This window comes from Scyliorhinus canicula, chromosome 14 (genome assembly GCF_902713615.1).
Source record: "Scyliorhinus canicula chromosome 14, sScyCan1.1, whole genome shotgun sequence".
Taxonomy (NCBI): Eukaryota; Metazoa; Chordata; class Chondrichthyes; order Carcharhiniformes; family Scyliorhinidae; genus Scyliorhinus; species Scyliorhinus canicula.
In genome coordinates, this window is record NC_052159.1 from 1,218,740 (window position 1) to 1,231,690 (window position 12,951).

The following is a 12,951-nucleotide window of genomic DNA, read 5'->3' on the forward strand; positions in this document are numbered from 1 at the left end:
TTCATTCCAGTGATGAAGTCTAAATGCATTGCCGCATATCCCCATCAGTATCCAGGTTCCCCTCACACCATCTTAGTCCGAATAATTCTCATGCTTGATCCTATTAGATACTCCTGATTCAGAACTTTGGGCAGCATGGTAGCACAGTGGTTAGCACAGTTGCTTCACAGCTCCAGAGTCTCTGCTTCGATTCCCGGCTCGGATCACTGTGCGGAGTCTGCACATTCTCCCTGTGTCTGCGTGGGTTTCTCCGGTGCTCCAGTTTCCTCCCACAGTCCAAAGATGTGCAGGTTAGGTGAATTGGCCATGCTAAATTGTCCTACGTGTCCAAAAAGGTTAGGTGGGGTTACGGGGATAGGGTGGAGGCGTGAGGCTTAAGTGGGGTGCTCTTTCCTGAGGACCGGTGCAGACTCGATGGGCCAAATGGCCTCCTTCTGCACTGTAAACTCTATGATTCTATCTTACCCCGCACCTCCCGAACTCTGAGTCAGCAAGGATTTCCGAGAGGGAAATATTGCTTGTCAAATCTACTGGAATTCTTCGAGGATATAACTAGTAGAGTTGTCGAGGGGGAGGCAGTGGATGTAATTTATTTGAATTTAGCATTGTAGCACAGTGGTTAGCTTCACAGCTCCAGGGTCCCAGGTTCGATTCCCGGCTTGGGTCACTGTCTGTGTGGAGTCTGTACGTTCTCCCCGTGTGTGCCTGGGTTTCCTCCGGGTGCTCCGGTTTCTTCCCTCAAGTCCCGAAAGGCATGCTGTGAGGTGAATTGGATATTCTGAATTCTCCCTCAGTGTACCCGAACAGGCGATTTTCACAGTAATTTCATTGCAGTGTTAATGTAAGCCTATTAGTGACAATAATAAAGATTATTATTGTAAAGTCTGACATAAGAGACTAGCGTGTAAAATTAAAGCGCATGGGATTAGGGGTAATGTATTGAGATGTATTCAACAGCTTGCTATAGAAATCTCAAAACACTCCATTGACCCCCGCCGGATTAAAGACCACCTTCCTCCCCCCCCCCCCCCCCCACCCCCCCCCCCCCCCCCCCCCCCCCCCCCCCCCCCCCCCGTATCTCTCACTTTCCCGATCTCTCACACCGCCTCCTGCTTCCTCATCTGATGCGCTAGCATCCTGATTGCGTTTTCCACGTACTCACACCCCACCCCTCTCACCCCCCCTCAGCCATCCCACTGTCTTGCCTGTGAATAGGAGCCCAAATTCCAATTTTAGCCTTTGGCGTTCCTTCAAAAGCTCTCCCTTTGGGGTGTCTGGGTACCTTCTGTCCACTTGTAGGATTTCTCCCACCAATCTTTCTAGCTCCACCCACTCTGCCTTCTCGTTGTGTGCCCAAATAGAAATAAATTCATGCGATAACTGCCTTCAGTGCCTCCCAGACCATACCCGCAGAAACCTCCCCCATATCTTTGATCCTTATATACCCCTGGATGGCTTCCCTCACCCACCTCCTGTGCTAAGAGCCCCACATCCAGCCTCCATTGTGGGGGCTGGGCCATTCCTTTGCTCACTCTCAGATCCGGCAAATGCGGGGCGTGGTCCGACCCCACTATTGCTGAATATTCAGCATCTACCACCTCTGCCAGCAGCCACTCCCGCCACGGTGCCTAGCATCCTAACCCCCACTGAACCCCTCCCTCATCGCACTCAAACATTAGTGCAACCAGTAGGAACAGAAGAAGCCCCCCCCCCCCCCCATCCCTTGACAAAGAACAACAAAGAAAAGCAGAACTGAAGCCAAAAACAAGGGAAAAAGAAATGTCCCCGAACAAATGTTTTCCAGCAGCATCACAGCACCCGGTTCAAGGTTCAGACTCTCCTTTGGTTGCTGGGTGAACCAAAGTTCAAGGTCCACCTTCTCGTGCCAGTATATTGTCTCTCATAAACTCTGCTGCCTCCTCCAAAGATCCAAAATACAGCTCCCGGCCCCCATAAGTCATCCATAAGCGCGCTGGGTACAATAGTCCAAACTTCCCCCCTTCTTGTTGAAGGCTGCTTTGGCCTTATTAAAACTTGCCCTCTTCTTGGCCAGCTCTGCACTCAGGTCCTGGTACATGTGAATCTCACTGTCCTCCCAGGCCCAGCACCATGTCTGGCCCACCTTATGCTTCTCTCCTTATCAAGGAACCGATGCAGCCACACCACCATCGCCCTTGGCGGCTCATTCCCCTGGGACTTCCTCATCAAAGCCCTATGCACTCGATCTACCTCTAATGCCGGTCAAACGCACCTTCACCAAGCAGCTTCTCCAGCATCTTCTCCAGCATCAGCTCCTTCGCAACCCCCCCGTCAGACCCACGATCCAAATATTCTGCCTGCGTAACCGGTTCTCCATGCCCTCCACCTTCTCCAGCCGCTTCTGGTAGTCCCTCATTAGCACCATCTCCACTGCCATCAAGGCAAACTCTTCATCATGCTCCCCCGTCAGCTCCTCCAACTTCTGGATTGCCTGACTCTGGGCTGCCAGCCTTGTCTTCACGCGGTCAACCACCGTCTTGATCAAGTCCACCACCTTGGACAGGTCCTCCAGACTCTCCTTTCGTTACTGGGTAAACTTCTCATTCAAGAAGCTCACCAGCTGCTCCGTCAACCACTGAGCTGGCAGGGCCGCTCCCTGTCCCTCTGCCATCTCCACGTGTATTGCCAGCACCACACCCACCCTGACCAACTTATTCCTTCTTATTTGGGCTCTTCTGGCCCTCAGCTCTATAAACTAGAGGGTCAATCTCCTCTACTCATACTCCTATACCTTTGTCCATCTCACTTCCACTTGAAAACGGGGGGAAAACCCAGAATTGGGCCACGCAAATTGCTACGTCAGTCCCTAATGGGCAGTACTCTACCCTGGTTAACCTCCTGCTCTTAATATAAAACATCTTTGGATTTTCCTTTTGTTTTCCTTTATCCGTATTGGAGCTGAATAGTGACACTGAAATCAGGAACCTCAATCTGAATGGATGCAAGTGGGCTGCAGATTATTGCCCCCTTGCCTGTAAATCAGGGAAAGTTAATTTTGTGCCCTCAAAATCACACCACACTCAAGGGTCATTCAGCCCATCGAGCCTGTGCTAACTCTTTGAAAGATCTAACCGATTAATCCCACTCTCCCCGCTCTTTCTTCATAACTCTGCAAATTTTTCCTCTTCAAATATTTATCTAATTCTCTTTTTAAAGTTCCGATTGAATCTGCTTCCAATCCCCTTTCAGGCAGCACCTTCCAAATCACAACTCATTCTATTGAAATGATCCTGCCCATCTCCCCCGCCTGGCTCTTTCACTCATCCTCATCAATCAATGTCCCCTCCTGTCACTGCAAACAGATTCTCCTGATTTACTCTATCAAAAACCATTCATGATTTTGAACAGCTCGATTAAATCTCCCCTTCTCTGCTGTAAGGAGAACAATCCCGGCTCCTCCAGCCTCACCACATTCACTGAAATCCCTCACCCAGGAACTATTGAATACATTTCCTCTGTACCCTCCCATCATTCCTAAATTGTGGTATACAATATCTGGGCCTAATCAATGTTATTGTGTTCTATGTCTCTATTAATATCGCCAAGAATCCCATGTTGTTCTTGCCCTTTCCTTGGCATGGCCCCAATGCTGTTCTCTCCCCCATGCTTCCTTCGCCAGTCTGACTCAGTCTCTCTGTCTTCCCCCCCAAATTCAGATTTCTCTTGGCTGTGTTGCAGTCCCTCCATGTGGTGCTGTTGATGGAAGCTGGGGACAGGAACTACCCCCTGGAACATCCGAGTGGGCTCCCCAAACACTTGGCCAGCTTCCTCCTACATTGTAGTTACATCGATGTCTGGCAACCGTGGTCCCATCAAGCGTACATCCAGATTGCCACCTCCCACCTTGGTGTCAGCAACCTTTCAACACTCAACAGGACCGGCGGTGAGTCTTGTTTCCAATCTCAGGGGAGCCAGAATATCATGTAGAGGACATGGAGGGTGTTTTCTTTAAAAATGTATTTTATTACAAACATGTATCAAAACGGGTTACAGCGAATAAACACCCCAGGAAACATACTTCCCAACAATCAGCTATACAGTCTGTACAGATTTTTCCCCTTTTTCACCCCCCTCCTCCGTGATGAACAGCTCCTCAAACACGGTCACAAACATCCCCCGCCTTTCCTCAACCCCCCCTGCTGAGCCCCTTAACTCATACTTCATCTTCTCTAACCGCAGGAGGTTGTACAGGTCACCCAACCGAGCTGCTACGCCCGGGGGCGATGCCGACCGCCACTCCAGCAAAATTCGTCACTGTGCAATCAGAGAGGCGAAGGCCACGACATCGGCTTTCCTGCTCTCCATGAGCTCCGGCTTCTCTGAAACCCCAAATATCGCCACCAAAGGGTCCGGGTCCACTCCCTCCTCCACTATCCTGGCTCGGACCACGAACACTCCCGCCCAGAATCTTCCCAATTTTTCACAACACCAAAACATGTGCGCGTGATTCGCTGGCCCCCGCCCACACCTCTCACACTCATCTGCTACCCCCTGAAAGAACCCACTCATTCTCGCCAGAGTCACATGCACCCTGTGCATCACCTTAAACTGCATCAGGCTCATCCTCGCACAAGAGGAGGTCCCGTTTACCCTTCGCAGTACCTCACTCCATACTCCCCAATTGATCTTCCCTCCCAACTCCACTTCCCATTTCGACATGGAGGATATTGTGACACCCTTGGCGAGTACGCGGTCAATTCCAGCCCCACTGACCCCGGAGTCCCAACACAAGTGAATAATATGTATAAAATTTGCAGAATCTTTAGCCCCTTGATGGCTCAATAAATTATAGTCACCGGGTTTGTAAGTTGAACACAATAACTGTTTACTTATAACAGAAACAAAGTTGAAATATAATTATAACGGAATAACAGCCAGCTAATCTCCCACTCCCCCTTTTTACCGTCCCACCCTCTACACAAACACACACAAGACAAACACACATACTGACGGGAGGGGAAAGGGAGAAACTAATAAGGGATTAATATTGATATAAAAGCAAATTACTGCGGATGCTGGAATCTGAAACAAGAGAAAATGTTGGAAAATCTCAGCAGGTCTGGCAGCATCTGTAGGGAGAGAAAAGAGGGAAGTTTCGAGTCCAGATGACCCTTTGTCAGAGCTTGTCAAAGGGATTACTGTTGTTACAGACACCCGGTCAGACTTTAACAAAAGTTAAGATACTGAATGAGACGGGTAATATTTTTAAGATTTAAGACTGCGCAGAAAAGAGAGATTTTTCCAGGAGTGATGGGGCGGGATTCTCCGATAATCGGCGTGATGCCGGGATCCGGAACCAAAAACAGTGCCGATCACTCTGGCGTCAGACCCCCCCCCCCCAACAGCACAAATTTCCCGGCCCGGAATGTGCAGTAGCGGCTGATGTACCATCAATTGAACGCGAGACGAGTTGCTGAACAAAAGTATGGCTTTAATCTACTAGATGTTAGCCCTGCGGTCGATTACAGTAGAAGGACGACCGCCGGGAGTACTAGGTATTTATACCCCGCTCAGCCTCTCGACCAATCGGGGAGCCGTCACATGACTGGTCTCAACCAACCGGTCGAGAGGCACATGACCGACCAGGGCCAATGGTAAGCCGGTGTTCTGCACCAATGGCAGCTAGGCTAATCATACCACCACATTCACCCCTTGCAGAGAAAGAAGCCGGGGGGGGGGGGGGGGGGGGGTTGTCAACGAGAGCTGGGGGGGGGGGGGGGAACTGGTGGTATGTGTATTAAGGAGAAAAAAATGTATCCTTGACTTCCCACTGGCCCAGACATTTAGCAACAGTACATAGTGTCCATACAAGGTCCATGGTGGTGTTGAAGTTAAATGGACTCGATCAGCCTTTTCGTTGCCCGTGACGTCCTGGCAGACCGCCGCAGTGGAGTTGGTGACGCTGGTTCAGCCGATGGTGGTGGTTCCGCTGATGTCCTGGACTCCGGGAGCGATGGTCCTTGAACTGTCTCCGTACCCGGCTTGCTGGTGGAGACGCCGTGGATGGGGAAGGGGTGGCCTGGGTGGGGCGCTGGGGGAAAGGGGCGGGGGGGGGGGTCTGTGGTGAAGGGCGGAAGGCCACACGCCGGCGGGTGCCAGGTCCCAGAGGGAGACCGTGTGCTGCCGACCGTCGGGGTACTCCACGTACGCATACTGCGGGTTAGCGTGGAGTAACTGGACTTGTTCCACCAACGGGTCGGACTTGTGCACACGCACATGCTTCCAGAGCAAGATGGGTCTGGGGGCGGCCAGCCACGTCGGAAGAGGGGATCCGGAGGACGACTTCCTGGGGAAAACAAGAAGATGTTCATGAGGTGTTTTATTAGTTGTTGTACAGAGGAGTGAGCGGATAGAATGTAGGGTATCGGGGATCACCTCTTGCCATCGGGAAATAGGGAGATCTCTGGACCGGAGGGCCAGTAGTATGGTCTTCCAGATGGTACCATTCTCCCGCTCGACCTGTCCATTACCCCGAGGGTTATAGCTGGTCGTCCTGCTAGAGGCAATGCCCCTGCTGAGCAGGAATTGACGCAGCTCGTCGCTCATAAAGGAGGACCCCCGATCGCTATGTATGTACGCAGGGTAGCCGAACAGTGAGAAGATGGAGAGGATGGCCTTAATGATGGTCGATGTGGTCATGTCGGGGCAGGGAATGGCGAAGGGGAAGCGGGAGTTTTCATCAATCACCGTCAGGAAGTAAATGTTGCGGTTGTTAGAGGGAAGGGGCCCCTTGAAGTCAATGCTAAGACGTTCGAAGGGGCGGGATGCTTTGATCAGATGCACGCGCTCGGAGCGGTAGAAGTGCGGTTTGCACTCGGCGCAGATGTGACAGTCATGGGTTACTGTCCTGACTTCTTCGATGGAGTAGGGCAGGTTGCGGGTCTTTATGAAATGGGAGAAACGGGTCACCCCTGGATGGCAGAGGTCTGCGTGGAGGGAGCGGAGGCGGTCTATCTGCGCGCTGGCGCAGGTACCGCGGGACAGGACATCAGGAGGCTCATTGAACTTCCCAGGATGATACAAGATATCGTAGTTGTACGTGGACAACTCGATCCGCCACCGTAAGATCTTGTCGTTCTTAATCTTGCCCCTCTGTGCATTATCGAACATGAAGGCTACTGACCGTTGGTCTGTGAGGAGGGTAAACTTCCTGCCGGCCAAATAGTGCCTCCAATGTCGCACCGCTTCGACTATGGCCTGGGCTTCCTTTTCCACAGAGGGGTGGCGGAGTTCGGAAGCCTGGAGAGTTCTGGAGAAGAAGGCCACGGGTCTGCCCACTTGGTTCAGGGTGGCCGCCAGAGCTACTTCTGATGCGTCGCTCTCGACCTGGAAGGGGAGGGACTCGTCGATGGCGCGCATCGTGGCCTTTGCGATGTCCGCTTTGATGCGGCTAAAGGCCTGGCAGGCCTCTGTCAACGGCGGGAAGGTCATGGTTTCAATGAGGGGACGGGCCTTGTCGGCGTAATTGGGAACCCATTGGGCGTAGTAAGCGAAGAAACCCAGGCAGCGTTTGAGGGATTTGGGGGTATTGGGGAGAGGGAGTTCCATCAGGGGGCGCATGCGTTCGGGGTCGGGGCCTATCACTCCGTTACGCACTACGTAGCCGAGGATGGCTAGGCGGTCGGTGCTAAACACGCATTTATCCTTATTGTAAGTTAGGTTAAGGAGTTTTGCGGTTTGGAGGAATTTTCAGAGGTTGGTGTCATGGTCCTGCTGGTCGTGGCCGCAGATGGTGACATTATCGAGATACGGGAAGGTAGCCCGTAATCCGTACTTGTCGACCATTCGGTCCATCTCCCGTTGGAAGACCGAGACCCCATTTGTGACACCAAATGGAACCCTGAGGAAGTGGTAGAGGCGCCCATCAGCCTCGAACGCGGTGTACAGTCGGTCACTCGCGCGGATGGGGAGCTGGTGGTAAGCGGACTTAAGGTCCACAGTGGAGAAGACCTTGTATGTCGCGATCTCGTTTACCATGGTAGAGATACGGGGGAGAGGATACGCGTCCAGTTGCGTAAACCGGTTGATGGTCTGGCTATAATCGATGACCATCCGGTTTTTCTCCCCAGTCCGGACCACCAGCACTTGGGCTCGCCAGGGGCTGTTGCTGGCCTCAATGACCCCCTTCCTTCAGCAACCTATGGACCTCGGACCTGATGAAGGATCGGTCCTGGGCGCTGTACCGTCTGCTCCATGTCGCGACGGGTTTGCAATCAGGGGTGAGATTAGCAAACAAGGAGGGGGGGTCCACTTTGAGGGACGCGAGGCTGCAGACAGTGAGGGGGGGTATAGGGCCGCCGAATTGAAAGGTCAAGCTCTGCAGGTTGCACTGGAAGCGCAAAGGTCGGGGAGGATAAGGAATTTATAATTTTAAAAAACCTTCCCCTGGACCGTGAGGTCCGCGATGCAGCAGCCGGTGATGTGGACGGAGTGCGAACCTGAGGCTAACCCGATTTTGTGTTTTACCGGATGGACAGGGAGCGCGCAGCGTCTTACCGTGTCAGGGTGAACGAAGCTTTCCGTGCTCCCGGAGTCCAGCAGGCAGCCCGTCTCGTGGCCGTTGAGGTGGATCAGCGTCGTCTTGGCGAGCGTGCGTGGACGTGACTGGTCGAGCTGAATGGCCTCGAGCCGTGGAGAAGATCCATAGTCATCGTCGTCGGCCGAGTGGGTGCTGGCAGGACCTTGTGTGCCAGCCCAGGACCCGCACGTGGAATCGGGGCCCCAGGATGGCGGCGCCCAGGACCCGCACGTGGAATCGGGGCCCCAAGATGGCGGCGCCCAGGACCCGCAATTGGGGTCGGGGCTCAAGATGGCGGCGCCCAGGACCCACACGTGGCGTCCGGGGCCCAAGATGGCGGCGCCCAGGACCCACACGTGGCGTCCGGGGCCCAAGATGGCGGCGCCCACAGGACCCTCGTGGTTGCTGGGGGCGGGGTTAGCGGTGCCGGCGGGCCGATCGGAGCGGCAGAGAACGGGGGCAAAGAGGCTCGCAGGCCGGATGCAGGGGCCCGGAGGGGGGGGGGGGGATATTGACGCGGTGCACCTGAAGGGCCCGGAGGAGGAGATCCCCGGTCGCTGCGCGGCACAGCAGCGACCGATTTGGCCTGGCAGACCGACGTAAAATGGCCCTTCTTCCCGCAGCTCTTACAAAGGGCGGAGCGGGCCGGGCAGTGCGGCTGGGGGTGTTTGGCAAGCCCACAGAAATAGCAGCGGGGCCCCACGGACTTGTCGGGGTGTCCCGCGGTGCAGGCCTGAGGGGGGTCGGGAGCGGCGGATGGCAGTAGGGAAGCGTGCCAGGAGGCCCAGGGCGCTGCAGCGCGGCTGGGGGCATAGGCGCGAGCGTTTAAGTCGCCGACCTCCAGGGAGGTGGAGAGAGTCCGTGCCTCAGTTAGGCTGAGGTCGTCTTTCTCCAGCATCCGCTGGCGGATAGCGGCAGACTGCATCCCAGCCACGGAAGCATCTCTGATCAGAAGTTCCATGTGCTCCGTGGCTGAAACTTGGAGGCAGGCGCAATTCCTCCCCAGGATAGCGAGGGCCCGGTAAAAATCATCTAAGGACTCACCGGGGAACTGTTGTCTGGTAGCCAGCAGATGTCGGGCGTACACTCGGTTTACCGGCTTAAGAAAGCGTATCCATGGCGACGTCATATTCCTTTTCTTCCTCTATCATCGTGTAGGCCACCATGCCCACGCTGGAATGGAGAATATGAAGTTTCTGTGCCATGGTGGGGGGGCTGCTTGCGGTTGCCAGATAGCTATCGAAACACGCCAGCCAATGCTTGAAGATTGCCGATGGGTTCGGAGTTTGCGGGCTGATGCGGAGGCAGTTGGGCTTGATCCGGAGCTCCATCTTCAAATTTCTAGTATAATAAATTGATGTACCATCAATTGAACGCGAGACGAGTTGCTGAACAAAAGTATGGCTTTAATCTACTAGATGTTAAGCCCTGCGGTCGGTTACAGTAGAAGGACAACCGCCGGGAGTACTGGGTATTTATACCCCGCCCTGGAGGCGGGGTTAACTCCGCCTCTCGATCAATCGGGGAGCCGTCACATTGCTGGTCTCAACCAACCAGTCGAGAGGCACATGACTGACCAGGGCCAATGGTCAGCCGGTGTTCTGCACCAATGGCAGGCAGCTATGCTAATCATACCACCACAGCGGTGTGACGCCATTCACGATGGCGCCACCCGCCACGGACGCGCGGTGTCTTTGACGCCAGGCGCGTCACAGCTCAAAAGACTTGCCCCCCCCCAACCCGGAGATTCGACAAGATGGCTGCCCGCCGTGTAGCCCCGAGGTTCCAGGAGTGGGACATCGAGGCGCTCCTGGACGCAGTAGAGCAGAAGAAGGAGGCCCTGTACCCCGGACACGGCCGCAGGGCTGCCCCACACCTCAGCAGGCGCCTGTGGAGGGACCAAGGACACCAAGGACAGGCGCACAATGCCACAAGAAGGTGAATGACCTCGTCAGAGCAGCCAGGGTGAGTACTACCCCCCCCCCTCCGATGTGCAGCACAGCCCCACGTGCAACCAACCCTAACCCTAATATGCTGCGCCCTATGCCAATATACGCACAACCGCTGGCCTGCATGTATATCCCTGCCACCCACCCGCCCGCCTGCACCCCTACAGGAGAAGCACGCATACAACAACAGGGAGCGTGAGAGGTGACCACCCCTCCCCCGGGTCGCCTTCGCCATCCACCTGGGCAGAGAACGGGACCGTGCACTGGAGTGTCATGGCCACATCCGGGTGGAGGGTTGTACTGTGGCCATGGGTCAGACATTGTCCAACGATGTAGAGCCAGGAGCTCATCGCAGAGCTGATTGTCATCATCCTCCATGGCCTGCAATAGACCCGCTTCCACCGGCGACCGTGTGAGCTCGGCCCGTTGTGCCGCAGGTGGATGGGCAATGGAGAGGTGGTGTGCATGCGGGTGGGGTGGGGGTGGTTGGTGGTGGGTGGGGGGGTGAGAGTGGTCGGCTGGTGCCGTGGTGTGCGGTCTGTGCCCATACTCGGCGATTCTCGCGCCCCCCCCTAGTTAGTGAACCGGGCGGCTATCAGCCTGTCCCATGCCCAATGGCCCAGTCGGTAATGGTGGGCAGCCTCCTGTCCATGTCCAGCCCGTCTGTCCTGACCATTGCCCCCATCTTCCTCATCTGGGGAGGACTGCGCCTCATCCTGCTGCTCCACCACTCCCCCCTCCTCTGCCTGCGGCCCATCGCCCCTCTGCTGGGCAATGTTATGCAGAACGCAGCAGACCACAACGATGCAGCCGACCCTATCTGGCGGGTACTGGAAGGCCCCTCCAGAGCGGTCCAGGCACTTGAAAGGCATTTTCAGCAGCCAAAGCCCCTCCCTGTCACGCCCCTGGTCACTGCATGGGCATCGTTGTAGCTGTTTCCGCGTCAGTCTGTGGCTTCCGTATAGGCGTGGTCAGCCACAACTGCAACGGGTAACTCCTGTCGCCCAGCAACCAACCCCTCAGCCGGGGCAGGGGGCATCCCTCCAACATGCCAGGGATGTAAGACTGCGCCTATACGTATGAGCCATGTACACTTCCCGGGTACCGGGCACAGAGGTGCAGGATCCTCATGCAGTGGTCACAGACCACCTGCACGTTCATGGAATAGGTCCCCCTCCTATTGGTGAACACGGCCCTGTTATCTGCAGGTGGCCGCACGGCGACGTGCAGCCCATCGATCGCCCCCCTGGACCATGGGCATCCTGGCCGTGGCAGTGAAGCCCGCTGTCTGGGGACCCTGGCTGGCCTGGCCCACAGGGACCTGAATGTAGCGGCCCACAATGGCATTTAGGGTGTCTGTCACTGCCCGGATGTACCGATGTCTGCGAGATGCCGGACAGGTCCCCACTCGGCGCCTGGAATGACCCCGTGGCAAGTTCAGGGCCACTGTAACCTCCCCCAGTGCCACGCGGTGCCAGGTGTCCCAGCAGGTGGCAGATGTGTTCCCCAGCTCAGCCGGAGTCTCCTCCTGCATGCCCGGTCCCTGGCACGCTCCTCCTCCTCCTCCTCCAGGGCAACATGTAGCAGTGCGGCTGCCGCCACGCCGGCCAACATCGCTGGCTGATCAGCAAACATAACGGCCTGCAGGGGGTGGGGGTTGGGGAATGACGACATGTCATCATTGCCCATACCCCCCCGCCACCCGCCCCCCCGGCTCCCCTCCCCACCCCCCCCCCGCCCCCCGGCTCCCCTTCCCACCCCCCCCCCCCCGCCCCCCCGCCCCCCCACCCCTCGCAGCCAGGTGCCATGGGCTGCATGGGCGCGACTGTTGGAGGCTAGCACCTGGCCAGGCGGACAACCTCCCTCGTCCTCTCCCGCCTCCCAAGCACTCACCCTTTCCCCCTCCACGGCACTTGTCCTCACCGCCCTCTCACCCCCCCCCCCCCATGTCCCCTCCTCTCCCCCATACATACTGCGGCCACGCCGTCACTTCTCCTGCGGCCACCCCATGCCGTGACCTACCTACACGCTGTCCGGCGTCAACCAGTGCTGATATAATGTGGTTTAATTTACGCCGGTGCGACCCGTGGTCATGTCGGCGGAACTTCGGCCCATCCGGCCGGGAGTACTCGGGCAACCCCAGGGTCCACAGCGTCACGCCGGTCCCCGCCATTCTCCGAGGCGGGTGTTGGGGGGGTCGGAGAATTCGGAGGACGGTGGGGGCGGGATACACGCTGACCCCTGGCGATTCTCCGACCCAGCGGGGGGGGGGGGGGGGTGTGTGTCGGAGAATCCCGCCCAAGATGTCAAACATTGGGCTTTGTTTTTTGATAAACAAAACTTATTAAAACAAAAGAAAATAAAACACAATTTAACTTTCAAACTTCACATTTTGGACATAAACAGGTTACATACAGTTTAATTTTATCACGACTTGCCATTAAA

General features: G+C 55.9%; 1 protein-coding gene across 1 annotated transcript in view; it reads left to right on the forward strand.

The window, feature by feature from the left end:
• The window catches only part of LOC119977765 (dynein heavy chain domain-containing protein 1-like), a 459,774-nt gene that overhangs the window by 273,304 nt on the left and 173,519 nt on the right, over nt 1-12,951 (forward strand). The window contains exon 26 of the mRNA XM_038818968.1: nt 3,696-3,922. Within this exon, the coding sequence (XP_038674896.1) occupies nt 3,696-3,922 (227 nt within the window). The remainder of the gene's footprint in view (nt 1-3,695; nt 3,923-12,951) is intronic.